The sequence below is a fragment of the Heloderma suspectum genome, chromosome 16 (assembly GCF_057233095.1).
Source record: "Heloderma suspectum isolate Gila_16-S chromosome 16, 16-S_ref, whole genome shotgun sequence".
NCBI classification, from domain to species: domain Eukaryota; kingdom Metazoa; phylum Chordata; class Lepidosauria; order Squamata; family Helodermatidae; genus Heloderma; species Heloderma suspectum.
The window spans coordinates 9,064,146-9,080,021 of NC_139473.1; the positions used below are offsets into that span (position 1 = coordinate 9,064,146).

The 15,876-nt window shown below is 48.2% G+C and overlaps 1 protein-coding gene across 6 annotated transcripts in view; it reads left to right on the forward strand.

Annotated features, from left to right (window-relative positions):
* The window catches only part of CUEDC1 (CUE domain containing 1), an 85,415-nt gene that overhangs the window by 55,794 nt on the left and 13,745 nt on the right, over positions 1–15,876 (forward strand). For all 6 annotated transcript variants that reach the window (XM_084822443.1, XM_084822440.1, XM_084822444.1 and 3 more), the window contains exons 3-6: positions 975–1,614; positions 8,885–9,012; positions 13,944–14,070; positions 15,412–15,595. In XM_084822443.1, the coding sequence (XP_084678569.1) occupies positions 1,321–1,614; positions 8,885–9,012; positions 13,944–14,070; positions 15,412–15,595 (733 nt within the window). In that variant the 5' untranslated portion in view covers positions 975–1,320. The remainder of the gene's footprint in view (positions 1–974; positions 1,615–8,884; positions 9,013–13,943; positions 14,071–15,411; positions 15,596–15,876) is intronic.

Here is a 15,876-nt window from a genome sequence, read left to right on the forward strand (position 1 = left end):
AACAACCACGTTTTTAATGCACGGCGGAAGCTCATTAAAGTCTAGCAGACTGTATCTTGTCTAGTAGATCAGTCCAGGTATGCTCCAGCCGTGTTTTAGCCTCTGGGTGACACTCTTTTAAGTCCCTTCTTGAAGGCAAAAAATGTGAGATCCATTCATTATTGGATCAGAGGTGGGCAACCTGTGTTTCGTGGCCTAATTTCAGAAGCCCCCCTCAGATCTCTAGCAAGAGCGATCTGTCCCTCACCTGGTGGCCCACTGGTCAGGGGGTAAGAAGAGAGAGAGAAGCGGTTGGTGCCCTCCCACCTTTGGTTCCGGGACTGATCCACCATTTGGATGTGCCCCTTCTCCAACAGATTGCCCCCAAGAGAATGCAGCCCTCGATAGACAGGGCCAGCCCTAGCATTAGGGAGAGTGAGGTGGTTGCCTCAGGCGGCAAATGATGAGTGGTGTGGAGAGGGCAGCAGTGGCATCCCGCTCACCGCTCACCTCAGTTGGAGCACAGGGCTGTGTGTTCTGCGCAGCCTGACCTGTGCTCCTAAGCTAGCCTGCTCCTGTCAGGTGAGGTGTAGGATGCTCCCCTATCACTGGTGTTGAAGTAAAATTGAACTGCCAATCCGGTTCGATGTTGTAGTTGTAGCGGTAGGGGGACCACCATCCTGTCCTTCGTCCAAGGCAGCAAAATGTCTTGGGCCAGCCCTGCTGACAAAAAAAAGACCTCACCCTCGCACTTGTCGAGATCCACACTTTAAAATAGATAATTATTTCGCTCTTCCCTGTCATTTCTTTAAAACCTGGCAAGATATAGAGTCTGGTAGCAGCAGCAGCAGAGTTGGAACAATTTGTTTTGAGAATTTCCTCCACCAAACTCAGCTCACGTTCTGCCAAACTTCGTAACGTTTTGTGCAAGGGGAGGACGTGTATGCGTTGCTTACGCCTTTTAAAAAGTTTTTTTTATGTGCGTTCGTTTTCAGACAAACATGCTTCTGAGGCTTCCGAAACTGTCATATTTCTGAAGGCCTTCCCCTGGACAGCCTCTTTGGCGGATTAACCCAGGCCCCAATTCTTCAGGCTTATTCAGCTCTGTCTCGTGTCAGCATCTCCAATGTCCCACCATTTTGTTGTGGATTACCAGCCGGTGGTGCTGGAAGATGGTTCTGTAGCTTCTTGACAACGGAGAAGGCGGATCGCGCCTCAGCCTTTCTTTCTCCTGGTGTGGGATTTATCCACTTCTTCTATTTTTCTTTTTTCTTGTTTCCCTTCTACCTCAAGAAGCTGATCTGAAAACGTTTAAACATTTTCCAAAAACAGTTATCAAAAATGACAAGTCTGTTCCGACGGAGCAGCAGCAATGGCAGCTCAAGAAACAGCTCCTCCTCCGCCCAGGAACTTAACAATAGCCGCCCTGCTAGGCAAATCCGGCGGCTGGAGTTTAACCAGGCCATGGAGGACTTCAAGACGATGTTCCCCAACATGGATTATGACATCATTGAATGTGTGTTGCGGGCTAACAATGGTGCGGTGGATGCTACCATTGACCAGCTGTTACAGATGAACCTCGAAGGCAGTGGATACGATGACAGCTCGGATTCAGATGACAGCATTCCTCCTGAGGTAAACTTTTCCATGTTGGGAGGTGGTTGTAGGGCCGGCTCCAGCTTTGAGGAGGCCCTCATCCTGGTGCCTTGTGGTGGGGCCCCTCGTATGCTAGTAGGCCCTGTCCTGGTGGGTGTCAGAAATGGATCGTCCTTTCCCTTCGTGATCAACACCACAATAGACAAAGTTTCAGGCTAATATGACTTTATTTTGCTAGAGACTAGCCTCTCTTCAAATGCAGGTTCAAGGAAACTCTCAAAAACTGCCCCAGGCCCTAAACAACTAATCAACAATCCCTAAGCAGAGGAGACGAGCCAAGGGATAGAGAAAGTTGCCAGCAGTTTGGATATGAACCTCCCGGCCAAGCTAGCTTCACGGTGATGCCCTTCCCTTAGGGTGGCTCCCTCCTATGTTGGCTTCCAAGAGTGGCTATCCGGGCAGAGTGTCTGAGCCCCGCCTCTAACTTTTCCTGCTTAACTTTGTGACGCGCCCTTGTGACGCGTCTCTCAAGTCACGGCCCTCTCCTTCCTCATCCTTGAGTTCCGACAGTGGAGCGAGGGGGCAGGGACTGAGCCTGGGCCATCTCTTTGTCAGGGTTTTCGGAGGAATCTCTCCCAGCATCTGGGCACTCAAGGGAGGGTCCCTCCCCCATGCTTTGATCTAGCAATTCTAACTCTGACTGAGAATTGGAGCTGTCAGACACCCGAAAGGGCTGGGACTCATCCCTGACATCGGGCTTACGATGGTGCTTTTTCAGTCAGTGCTGAGTATCCACTATTTTAATTGCCGTCATGCCCCGCAGTGTAGCATCTCGCAGACTCTGGAACATTGTGGAAAATTAAAATGGCGGCCTCCCACAAGAACGCCAGGTAAACAAAGTTTAAACAGGGGCCCAGGGCTAGAATCAGTAGTGTCCCAAGAGCTGTGCAAGGATACCACATGGAAACACTGCACTAGAGTGGGTGTTAGCTGCTGTTCCAGCAGAGGATGGCCGATTTTCTTGGGCGGAAAAATAGAGCTAGGGAGTTTTTTGTTTTGTTTAAGGCAGGGGCGGACAGCTGAATCTGCACTAAAAAAATATGTCAAGATGGGGGCCACACAAAAGACAATGGGATACATGCAGGGAGCGGGCTGGAGGACTGAGGGGGACTGGGGGAAGGAAGCCACGCCAAGCCGCCCTTTGCCCGATCGTCTGTGGGGAGTGGTGTGGGTTGGCGAGCGAACAACCAACTCATGGTGGCTCATCCTCCAGGGTGGCTTAGCGTGACGTGTGAACCCAGTCACAGTGTCTTTATTTATCCAAGATGTTTCTCGTGTAGCCTTTCCCAGCCTGGTGCCCTCCAGATGGGTTGGACTGCAACTCCCATCATTCCCAGCCAGCATGGCTGTAGGCTGTGGTCATTGTAGTCCAACCCATCTGGAGGGCACCAGGTTGGGGAAGGCTGTTCCAGTGTTAATAAATCATGAAAGGTATTATACCCTGCTTGCACGTGCCGGTAGGACATTTCTGCTCATTTTGAGGAAATGGTTGATAGTCCGTTCATTGCTTTGAAACCCAGTCTGGGAAGATGTCAACCCCACTTGGCCAAAATGCGCTAGGTGCCTGTGAGCTAAGGTGTTTCTGGCTGAGGCTTTTATTGTGCCATCACCCTGCTTCGTTCACAGAATTTTACAGGGGTCCAAAGGATGACATCTTCCAGTTGTAACCCTCCTGTGTTTTCCCACTTCTTTCACCATTTCCTTTCCACAAAAGAGCTGTTCAGCGGAGAAAGATGGAATAGCTGCACAGCACCAGCCCTCTGTCTGAAAACACCCCAAGTTAACTATGTACACAATGGGGCTTTTCACACAACCCACTAACCCACACTCAGTGGTTGAGTGTGGATTGTTTTGCACCATGGGTTGCTTCTTAAACCGCGGGTTAGCGTGTTGTCTGAACTCAGCCAGGGTGGCTTGTTAACCATGCAGTGTGGCTTATTTTCTCGAACAAGCCACCTTGAGAACCCATAGTTTGCTGTTGGATTGTTCAGAGTGGTTAACAAGCCACATTGCATGGTTAACAAGCCACCCTGGCTGTGTTCAGACAACACGGTAACCCACCCTGTGGGAAACGTGCTGCATTCAGGCAACACACTAAGCTGCGGTTCAACAAAGAACCCATGATTCAAAACAGCCCACACTGAGTGTGGGTTAGCGTGTTGTGTGAACAGGGTCAATAAGTTGGCAGTCCTAAGCACGAAGGAGTAAGGGCCCATTGAACTCAGGGGAACTTACTTGTGAGCAGACGTGTGTCAAATCACTCTGCATGTGGCCAATACGATTCAGGTTGCACAAACCTTGGTTGATTTTGTTTGAAAAATAATCAGTCTCTTTTATGAGATGCTTTCTTTTAAAATATTCAAATGGTGTCAGGAAGACTCTATACAAATTGCACGTGTTGACATGTTCTTTCCTGTAACTTGGTTAGGGTACAGCCTTTTTGGGGGGGACGAGTCAGTGCTCAATAACTGCTTTGAAGCTAAGGCTCTGATCTGGTTTTAAGCGCTTGGACGCATGGTGAAGTGTGAAGAGTTCATCGGGCTCCATGACTTAGATGTTCCTGCCAGCTGCCCAGTGGCGTTCTCCCCTGCTATGCTGAAATAAGGGCTTCTTCCTCCGTTACACTTCCTTAGTTTTCTTTGTTGAAAGTGGGCACCTTTGTTGAAAGCGGGCACAAGCGATCCAAAGAGGCGTGCATGTGTATGAGGGAAGGATGGTTGAAGAGGCATTCCAGCCACTCGGGTGTGAGGTTTCCTGGCTGAACATGGAGAGGAAAGAGAGCGATTGTGATGGGTGCTTATACCGTGATGACCCAATCAATGCTTGTCGCGGATTCCCAGCACGGACTAAGTCCATGTTTCCCAAACCCTTTTGATACGCGGTAGCCCCCTTTCCACATTAACTGCATGAAGAGTGTCGATGTATTGAAAGGGGCTGTGGGGCCCTGCTCCCCAAAATGCATGGCTGCCTGACCCCCAATGTCCACACCAGTGAGCCTGGGGGCTTCGATTTCAGTGGGGCTGTGAATCTGCTCTGGGTTCAGTCAGAACTCTAAAGGAACTATCCAAGGTGCTGAATCCAGTACCTAAAGTGGGTTCAGCATATTGGATAGCTCCTTTAGAGTTCTGACTGGTTCTGACTGAAACCCAGAGCGGATTCACCTCCCCACTGAATTTGAAGCCACCAGCATCCACTGATCCACACCCTTCAGCAGTTTGGGAATCCCCAGGCAAATGTGGATTGTTTTCCATACATTACCGGTACTGAGTAACTTTTGGATTTGGGACTTTTTTTGAGTCAATGTCCATAAGGTTGTGCTTTTTGTCTATTGACTAGAAAGGTTCCTCCAGCTGATGGGGTGACAGATTTTTAATTTTTAAACATTGTTCATATGAGCATTCATAAATTCTGTAAAATTATGGTTCATATACGTATTTAGAAATACCGTCGATGTCAAGCGCCATCTGAGAATAAGCATTCCTCCTGTCGGAGAGAGAAAGGATGTGCCACCTGTATGCTACCGCATGCTGTGACAGATGCATGCATCCTCGAAGAAATGGCAGCCCTTCCTGTGTGTAAGAGAAGGGGGGATGTGTCTTCTAAGATGATGCCTGTTGTAACCTCCCACATGCATTATGTAAAAACAAAGAGGAGGCATCCTCTTCTGCATGAGAATAGGGCAGCCATGTGTCCTCTTTTTTACATTTGTATATGCTAATTTATATCTATAGATGCAAGTTTAGAAATAATTATTACAACTAAAACAGAAATACAGGACATCTCACCATAGTGTGTGGAGGGCTGTGACCAGGGGATCTGTGTGCCTGTCACTCAGGTGTTAACTCAAATAGAGGACTGTCCACTGAGAGCCAGTGTGGTGTAGTGGCAAGAGTGTTGGACTGGGAGCTGGGAGATCCGGGTTCTAGTCCCCACTCGGCCATGGAAGCTCACTGGGTGACTTTGGGCCAGTCATAGACTCTCAGCCCAGTCTACCTCACAGGGTTGTTGTTGTGAGGATGAAACGGAGAGGAGGAGGAGAATGTAAGCCGCCTTGGGTTCCTTGCAAGAGGAAAAAAGGTGGGATATAAATGTAGTAAGTAAGTAAATAAATAAATAAATATTTGAAGGGCTGTTCTGTCCAATCCCACTTTAAAGATAATGAACCACAAGAATTGTTGCCCTTCAACGGTTAACAACTGAGCGACAGGCACACAGATCCCCTGGTCACAGCCCTCCACAGACTATGGTGAGATGTCCTGTATTTCTGTTTTAGTTGTAATAATTATTTCTAAACTTGCATCTATACATATAAATTAGCATATACAAATTTTATGCAAATCATTGCCTTCTTTTTTTGGTGATGCATTTCCTCTTTTTTGGCAATTCATAAATGGCCACCCTATGTGAGAGAGGAGGAATACCTCTTCTTAGAGGATGCCTGTTCCAACCTTCCCTAATCTGAGTCCTTCCAGATGTTTTGGACTTCATCTCCCATCAGCCTCAGCCATTGGTCAGGGATGATGGGAATTGTAGGTCAAAATATCTGAAGGGGGAAGGCTGATCAAAGAGGTGGCATTTCTTCCTGTGTGCAACGGAACCAGGAATATTGCTGCAACACAGGGTTGCATGATCTAAGAAGAGGCATTCCATCCTGTGGAAGAGAGGAAGGGGAATGTCTCCTCTAAGATGATGCCTGTAGCAACACATAAATGCCTCATCTGAGAAGAGGCATCCCTTCCGGTATGTAAGAGAAGCAGAAATATGCCTGCTGTGATGAAGCAGCATTCCATCCTGATGCCTTCTGTGATTACATGTCTGTCATCTAAAAAAGAATATTTTTCCCCCTTTAGAAGCATTGTTTTTTCTCATATGCAAACATATGTGGATTTTATCAATCGGTAGGTTAATCAACTACCAGTGCACTCCCATACATGTCTACTCAGAAGTAAGTCCTAAGAGTTCAATGGGGCTTACTCCCACTGTGGGTGGGTGTTGGATTGCAGCCTAAACCTCTTTAAGATTGGTCGAATAAGATTTCTTTAATCTTGTGACAGTGCTACTTAATCACCCCTTTGTAGCTTCAATAGGAATGGGAACACAAAGTAGGTTAAAAAAAAGAAAAATTAAAAGTTTATGGAACTGCGGTTTTGGGGCATTCCTGGTTAATGAGGGAGGAATGCAAGGAATGGCATTTAAGGATAGCTTCCCCCCACCCTCACATTGACTCTGAAAACAGCGAAAGGGAAACCCAGATGCAAGAGCTTTGCTGTGCAGAAAAGAAAAGGCGGAGGTGGGCAAAGAAACCTGGCCAGGACAAGCTGTGCATCGTCCATAGTAACAGGGAAAACCGCAAGCAGTTTTTGTGTCGTGTGGTGCTTTTTTTTACGGGTTTGAAAATATCCTGGCAAGATGATAGCAGGACTCCCGCACTGCAAGACCGCTGGGATTTCAGTGAGGTCAGCGCCCTTAAGTTTTGCTCTCGCGGGAGCCGTGAGCGGCATCCCGTCTCAGGTGACTTCCCGTCTCAGGTGACTTCAGGGCAAGCTGTTAGATGCCTGCCCAGACTTGCAGTTCTTCCAGGCCTGTCTGACTGGTGACCCTCCAAGCTGAATGTCGCTCCCCAGCTAGGTGTGGTGGGGCCCACCAGGGACTTAGGAAACCTGCTGGTTGTGTTGCCTGCTTGGGGGATCCCAAAAGGGGATTGACGGGTGTTGGGTGGCTGGTGGGCTGCATTGAGCCAGGTGGCGTTGTTTAGTTCTGCAAGCTTGCCTGGCATGCAGATGCTTGCGTTAAACTATGGAATTCGCTACCTCGAGATGTAGTGATGGCCACCCACTGGGATGCCTTTAAAGGGGGTTAGACAAATTCCTGGAGGAGGAAGCTGTCAATGACTACTAGTCTTGATGGCTGTGTGCTACCTCCAGTACCAGAGGCAGTGAGCCTAGTTGCTGGGGAACATGGGCGGGAGGGTGCTGTTGTGCTCATGCCCTGCTTGTGGGTTCCTGGTTGACACCTGGTTGACCACTGTGTGAACAGAATGCTGGACTAGATGGACCCTTGGTCTGATCCAGCAGGGCTCTGCTTATGTTCTCATGTTCCCAGGTAGAAGGATCAGGTAGTGGGGAAGATCCTGGAGGAACCATTGCCCGTCAGTGTAGGTAGCTGGACCAACTCTGTATAAGACAGCTTCCTGTTTGGCTGCCAGCAACCTGGCCTCGTGCCTCGCGAGAGCCTAACCCTCCTGGAGCACATAACTGCTCACTCTTTCCCTAGGGCAACATGACCCCCCTGTGCCTCCTCCCCTCCCCACTTCATGCCCCTCCCAATATTCCCCTCTCCCCGGGCTAACTGGCTGTCACCTGCAAGCTTCCCAACCATTCGCTGATCCACTTGTGATGTCACAGAATGTTCTGGGAAAAAACACACAGGACCTCGAAACAGGGAAGGGCTGTGATGTATCAGGAGGCTGGCGAGATGAGTGACGAAAATGCGCTGCTTTGATCCTTGCGACGCCCAATTCCTCCTCTCTCCCCCAACCCACCATTCCTCCAGGCACCCATATGTGCGTGGGCTGGTTCGGCCGTTCCCACCAGAGCTGCTTGGGTGCTGCGGAGAATCGTTTCCATGTGTTCAGGGCTCCGTAAAATTGTAGAAGCATTTGCACTTGCTCTCCATGTGACTTGGCTGGATCGCTTGCTTGGGACAAAGTTCCTGCAAAGGCAGCATAAGCCCTCAGCACGTAGTCCCTTCAACTCCTGTGGGAAGCGGGTTCAGATGTTTGCACAGCTTCATGGAGCCCCAAACATGCAACATGCTTCACTGAAACTGTGCTATTGCAGGAACGTTTGAACAAGGTTCATGATCCTTCCCTTCCCACTGTGCCTTGCTGCTTCTCTCTCTCTCCCTCTTTAACCTCCATTTGCTCCTTTCAACCCACTGCCTCTGTAAACCTTTCATTTGAGTTCTCGCTTCCCTTAGCCCCCTTCCTCTGGTCTCCTTCTTCCCTGGTCCTGCTTCCTTGGCCCCCACTTCACCTCTTCCCTTGTAATTCAGCCTGCAGAATCCCCAGTGCCTTTCCCCACCCCCACCCCAAAATAAATCATTCTTAAGAGCCGGTTCATTTTAGGCAAATTGGGGAACTCACAGACGCAAACCTTCGGCACCCTTGCATTGGCTGGACCTCTGCAGTGCGCAAAGCGATTCTAATTCTTATGCCTATTTGTGCCTTTCTCTCTCTCATTTGATTCAGATTTTGGAACGGACTCTGGAACCAGACAGTTCAGATGAAGAGCCGCCTCCAGTTTACTCTCCTCCCTCCTATGACATGCACGTGTTTGACAGACAGTATCTGCAGGCCCCCCCGACACCGCCCCCCAGGTAAGCACCAGCAACCCTGACTTGGAGTTTGTAGAACCATAGAGCTGGAAGGGGGCCTTGCAGGCTGGATAGCCCAAGCTGCTGCGTGATCTAGGAAATCCAGAGAGATCCCTAGTTGGACAGGAGCCGTAGCTCAGTGACAGAGCACCTGGCTTGCATGCAGAACATCCCAGGTTCATGTTGGGAATATTGCAGCCTTGTCTGCAAGTTACAGGAAGGGGGCAGTGTTGCAGTTAGCTAGTTAATGCATTGGAATTTGGGGCATAGCTAGCTTTAGGATCTCTATAGCCTATAGTGTGGTTTCCTGCTCCTTCCCTTCCTCCCCCCCCCTCCATTGCTGGGGGGAGAGCTCCTTCCACTACACGGGCAGGAGCTCTCTCTCGCTTCTGCCTGTGTAATGGAACACAAAATGGACTGAAGAAACTCTTTAAAAACTTTATGCTGTACCTGCATTTATATGCAAGATTATGTGGGAGTGAAACCATTTTACCTTTTCTTTACTAAAGAAGGGTGTGGTTGCCTATTTATTCTAAGACAGCTTTGTGTGCATGTGGGACTGGTAAACGCTCATTCTGTTTGGCCTTTTTTTTGGTGTTTCTCTGCTAAATTGCCTTTCTAACAGGAGGCATCATTACTAAATAATCCCATCAATTCAATCCCTGGTGTCTCTAGGTAGGGCTGGAAAATCTCCTGCCTGAAACCCTGGAGAGCCATTGCTGCCAGACAGCGTTGACAATACTGGGCTTAGATAGACCAAGAGTTTGACTCAGTATAAGGCAGCTTCCAATGTTCCTATGTTGTGGACCGTTTAGTACAACCCTTTGCTCAGTGCAGGAAAACCACAGCTAGACCACCCCCAGCAGATGCTGTCCTACCTCTGCTTGAAGGCCTCCAATGAGGGAGGCTCTACCACCCCTCAAGGTCATTGGGTCCATCGTTGGACTATTCTTTCCATACCTGGCTTGCCAGTAGCATGTGTGAAAAGTGTCAATGGTGAGACCACACTTGGAATACTGTGTACAGTTCTGGTCACCGCACCTAAAAAAGGATATTGTAGGGTTGGAAAAAGTGCAGAGAAGGACAATTAAAATGATCAAGGGGCTGGAGCAACTGCTCTGTGAGGAAAGGTTACAACCTCTGGGACTGTTTAGCCGAGAGAAACAGCAAGTAGAAGTGTACAAAATGATGCCTGGTGTGGGGGATGTGGATAGGGAGACAATTTTCTCCCTCTCTCATAATACTAGAAATTATGTTCGGTGGGAGATTCAGGACAGATCAAAGTAAGGACTCCTTCACACAGCGCATAGTCAAACTCTGGAATTCGCTACCACAAGATGTAGTGGTGGTCATCACTTTGGACGGCTTTAAAAGGGGGTTGGACAAATTCCTGGAGGAGAAGGCTACCAATGGCTACCAGTACGGATGGCTCTATGCTACATCCAGTCTCAGAGGCAGTATGCCTATGTATACCAGTTGCTGGGGAACATGGGTGGAAAGGTGCTGTTGCACTGTTATCCTGCTTGTGGGTTCCCAGTCGACAGCTGGTTGGCCGCTGTGTGAACAGAGTGCTGGACTAGATAGACCTTGGTCAGATCCAACAGGGCTCTTCTTATATTCTTATGTCCTTATGATCTTGGACTTATAGTTGGTCACAAGCTGAATATGAGTCAGCAGTGTGATGTGGCTGAAAAACAAATGCAATTTTAGGCATCAATAGAAGTATTGTTTCGAAATCATGAGAATAGTTCCATTCTGCTCTGTGTTGGTCAGACCTCATCTCGAATATTATGTCCAATTCTGGGCACCGCACTTTTAAGAAGGATTCAGATAAATTGGAATAAGTTCAGAGAAGGGCAACAAAGATGATCCGGGGACTAGAAACTTAAGACCTATGAGGAAGATTGAAAGAACTGGATATGTTTAGCCTTGAGAGAAAGATGACTGAGGGAGGATGTGATGGCCCTTTTCAAGCCCCCGAAGGGTTGTCACATAGAAGAAGGCCGCAACCTGTTCTCTATCACCCAAGATTGTAGGACACAAAATAACAGGCTTAAGTTACAGGAAGGCAGATTTCAGAAGAACATCAGGAAAAACTTCCTAATGGTCAGAGCACTCAGACAAGGGAACCACCTGTCTAGGAAACTGGTGGGCTGTCTGTTGCTGGAGGTATTCAAGCAGAGACTGGACAGCGCATCTGTCAGGGATGCTTTAAACTGTATTCCTGCACTGAGCAGGGGGTTGGACTTGATGGCCTAAATGGCCCCTTCCAACTCTATGATTCGATGACTTTTCTTCTTACGTTCAACCAATATCTACTCTCCTGTAAATTAAGTCTTAATAGGTTTGTTCAGCTTGATGGTAATTTGCATGGTTTGCTTGGGACCACAGAGTATATTCCCTTGCAAATGCAAGAGTGAGATGGAAATGATCTCAGATGGGTTAGGCTGAGAGTCAGTGACTGGCCCAAAGTCATCCAGTGAGCTTCATGTGCGAGTGGGGGCTAGAACCCAGATCTCCCAAGTCCCAGTCCAACACGCTAACCACTACACCACTACATCATCACCTCTGCTGACTTTCATGCACCACTGAAACTCCCAAGAAGGTGAATTCCCAGCTTAGAGACACGTGGGTTTATGAGTGGCTGTAAGCTGAGCCAAGATCTGAAAAGTACCAGAGCTTGGATCGCTGTGTGATTTTTTCATCTTTTCCTCCGCTTCTTTGGCTCCATGCCTTCTTCCACAGGGCCTCCCTCACACATACCAAGTAAGGAAGTCCAAGTTGCTCTCGCTTGTCCTCTAAAATCCTGACAGAACAGAGAGCTCAGAACACTGGGTGTTCTTGGCCTCCTCGCCTTGCCTCCAGATCCGTTGGAAACTTTTCCTCCCTTGAATGGACATTCTCCTTGTGCAAAGAACCAGGGTGCTTATATGATCATTCAGAAGGCTGCACTGGGCAGGGGAGGGGTGGGGGGAATTAATGTTCTGCACCAGCCCGAATGTATGTGTCTCCTACACTGAATTCTGCAACTTCTGTATTTTTCAGATTAAGTCCATTTGTATTTTCTGGCTTGTTTTGCATGGTTCTGACTCTGCTGGTCATGAGGCGGGATAAACAGTGAACACTGAACATCTTTCTCAGCACCACACCCGCTATCCCTGACCTGATATTTCACCACCCACATCCCCCCTTACTCTTAAGCGTATCTTTCTAACTTTAAGGACTAGGAACTTGTGTTTTGTTTTTTAAAATAAAAGCTGCGCAGTTCTGAGGATGTTGAACACGGGGCGCAGTACCAATTGCTGTGCTTTTATGTAGGATTATGGAATGCACACTGCTAGATTGATCGTCAGTACCCGTCAAAATTAAGATCCAAGGAAAAGCCCATTTCTTAAGGCTAGTTATGCAAATTGATCCATCATTGATTTAATTTATTTTGCATAGTGTTTCCCCCCCATAGTGCCCCCCCGTTTTCGCATGTACAAATTTGTGCAAATGTGAATTTGCGCAAGTTTGGGAAATTGGAAAAAAACTGATTCCACCAATGAACAGACGACGGAACGAAAGGCACCTGACAATCCGTGGAACGCAGACAGAACAAAATCCATTCATCCGTAGTCTGACACACACACACCCTAAATTCCAGGAATGAGGCCGATTGCACAATAAAAGCCTTATTTCGAAGCACATTTCGGAGGCTGGCTCCTTTCCTGTGGAAGATGATGGGAGGGATTTGTTTTTCCCAGCATCACTGGGGCAAGAGAGCTGCTTTTATTCAAGAAGGAAAAGTTGTAAGCTGTCTCAGGGGCCGGTCACATGTTTTAAATAAATTAAAATTAAGTGAAAGCACTGGTATAGGTGTCCTGGTGTTCGGTTCCTCACGGCCCACAGAGGAAGCCGGTAGCATCTGATGGCAGTCAAATCAAGGGAGGAAGAAAATAGGACCTTGGATAGTTCCAAGTCAGTTGTGCTGGCTGGAAGTCTCTTCTTCCAGGAACATGCCTTCTACTGAATCAGACCATTCGTCCATCTAACCCAGTACTGTCGACACTGACTGGCAGCAGCAGCTCTCCAGGGTTTCAGGCAGGATTCTTTCCTTGCCCTACCAGAGAAGCCGGGGATCAAACCTGGGACCTCCTGCATGCAAAGCAGGTGCTCTGTCACACTGAGCTATGGCCTCCCCCCAGAACAGTGGCCAAGCTGGCTGAGAATGATGGGAATTGCAGTCCCACACAACTGGAGGGCGCCATGTTGGGAAAGACTGATGTAGGCTGACAAGACCTGGTGTGTGGTCAGTTCCGCCCCTCCTGAAACACCTGACTGGAACGTTAAAGAGCCCTTGCCTGGATTTGTTGCTTGAGACTCCTGTGAGGCTAGGGAGGTGGAGTTTCTAATAGGGAAACATTCTCTGAGCCAGAAGACAATCATAGAATCATAGGGTTGGAAGGGGCCTACAAGACCATCAACCCCCTGCTCAGTGCAGGAAGCCAGATTCCCAGGCGGTCTCCCATCCACATACTAACCAGGGCTGACCCTGCTTAGCTTCTGAGATCAGACGAGATCAGGCACATCCAGCCCTTTGCTCATGACAGCCCTGAGTCCTCTTTCTGGGAGGGCCCCGAATAAGGCACTGACTCCTACCCCCAAGGCCTGTGCCTCATCCTCATCAAAATCCTCTTCCGCACACGATAAGGCCCATGGGGTAGTGGTTATGACAACAGGAGGACGCCATTTTGACATTGAATATCTAATGGAACCACAAAAGCTTCCATACTTTCCAGGCACTAAGAATGACTTGGAAATCTTGCAGAGGGAAAAAAGGGGGCCGGGGGAAGAATGGAGATTTAAATGCTAGGAAAGGGATCCAACCTTTTAAGACAACTAGATTTTGAAGTTTCAACTTAATTTGCCCTTTTTTTTCCTTAACCGTGCAGGACTGATATCCAAAATTCCGGTGGCCCACAGGCACAAAGGTGCTACAGGAACTGGAATCCACCATTACTAGGCAATCTTCCTGATGACTTCCTCCGCATCTTACCCCAGCAAATGGACAGGGTGCAGGTGAGAAGTAGATATATTTTGTATTTCAATCATGGCTACCTCCGGGTCTCTCTTGCCTTGTGATCTCAAGAACTAGGAGGCTCGGACGTTGCTGCTTCCTGCTTCCTGCGGCCCACTGACACCTTTCTCCCCTTCAACCCAGAAGGAGCCAGGTGTGACACCCCTCCAGGTCTCCTTCTGAATTTTCTACTCCCCCAGTGGTCTAGGGTTTGGGTTTGGGGGTTGTTGTTGTTTTGCCTCTTTAGGCTCAGGCTAAGCTAGATATTCACTGGCAAATGCCAGTCTCCTAACATTCCGCTGAACATCTAAAAAACAGAAGGGGAAACGTATGATTTGGAGACGAGATGCAGTGGGCAAGGGAGTGGATGCTTTACCCTGTTTCCCTACATTTCTCTGCCCCAGCTTATTTTCCCTATCTGGGAGAAGAGCAGCTGGGGCAGGGGGGGAAGGGTAAATACTCCTCCCCTCCAAATCACACCCTCCCTGTCCTGCTATTTAGATCTTGGTGAAGACCCAGACTTCCAGACCCAGGTCTCCAGTGAACATCTAGTCTGGTTCTTACACAGACTGAAACATTAAGTACAGCCTTGAAGCCTAGTGGGTTTTAGTCCACAGAGAGGCAGCAGCATCTGTTACCTTTTTTTCTAAGATTTTTTAAAAGTGTACCTCTTTTTTTAAAAAAAGTATGAATGCTATGAACATGTGTTTGCAAACTGCGTGGATCATACAAGTGGCAACAAACGAGAGAGGGCTTTCTCAGTGGTGGCCCCCCAGCTCTGGAATGCTCTCCCAAGGGAGGCTCACCTGGCACCCACACTGCTGTCTTTTTGGCACCAAGCTAAGATTTACCTACTCCCCCAGCCTTTTAAAGTCCTTTAGGGCACAATCTAGATCTGTATGGATGTTTAAATAGAAAAAAGTCCTACAACTTCCAGCATGCCCCAGCCTTGCATAGTATGGCACCTTTAAAGTCTTTTTAAATATCTTAGTATTTTTGTGTTTTATTATTTTTGTCCCTACAATGTAGTTTTCCCTCTTACGCATGATATTGTATTATATGCTGTATTGGCGCATTTATTAGTTTTACATTTTGTTGTAATTGTATTTGTAGAATTAATATTACATTTTAAATGGTAAAAGGCCTGGAGAAATTTATGAGGCATTTCATAAATTTAATAAGTGAATAAACAATAAAATGTGTTCTCCATAGGCCTCTGATTGGGCCTAGCTCTGCCTTAAGGGTACACCATGACAAACTTGGCTATGCTGCCCTGTAAGGTGTGAAACTGCTCTTGTTTGCCACACTTTGCTCTTCCTTTATGCATAAACACCTTTGTCTAGAGTTCGCAAAACTGCCTTCAAACAACACCGAGCCCGGGAGACCAGAGAGCCCAGGGCTGCTTGGACCAGGAGAGGAAGTGGAAGCAGTACCTGGAAGATGAGCGGATTGCACTCTTCCTGCAGAATGAGGAGTTCATGAAGGAACTGCAGAGGAACCGGGATTTCCTCCTGGCCCTTGAGAGAGGTAATGGATCGTTTTAGAGCCTTCCAATGGTGGGTTGAACGGATGCCTTCTACCACATGAGCTGTCCCATATTGTATGGTCATCAGACACCCTTGGCCAGGTCCCGCTGCCACCTGAGGTTAGGCAAGTAGAGAGAGGAGAGGAGGCCTTCTTGGTCACAGCCCCCCATGTTTGGAAAGCCCTGGCCGGAGAAGCTTGCCAGGCGCCCGCTCCTGACATCTTTTCGGCACCAAGTGAAAACTTCTTTTGTTTGCCCAGGCATTTCAGTATGTTGAATTGTT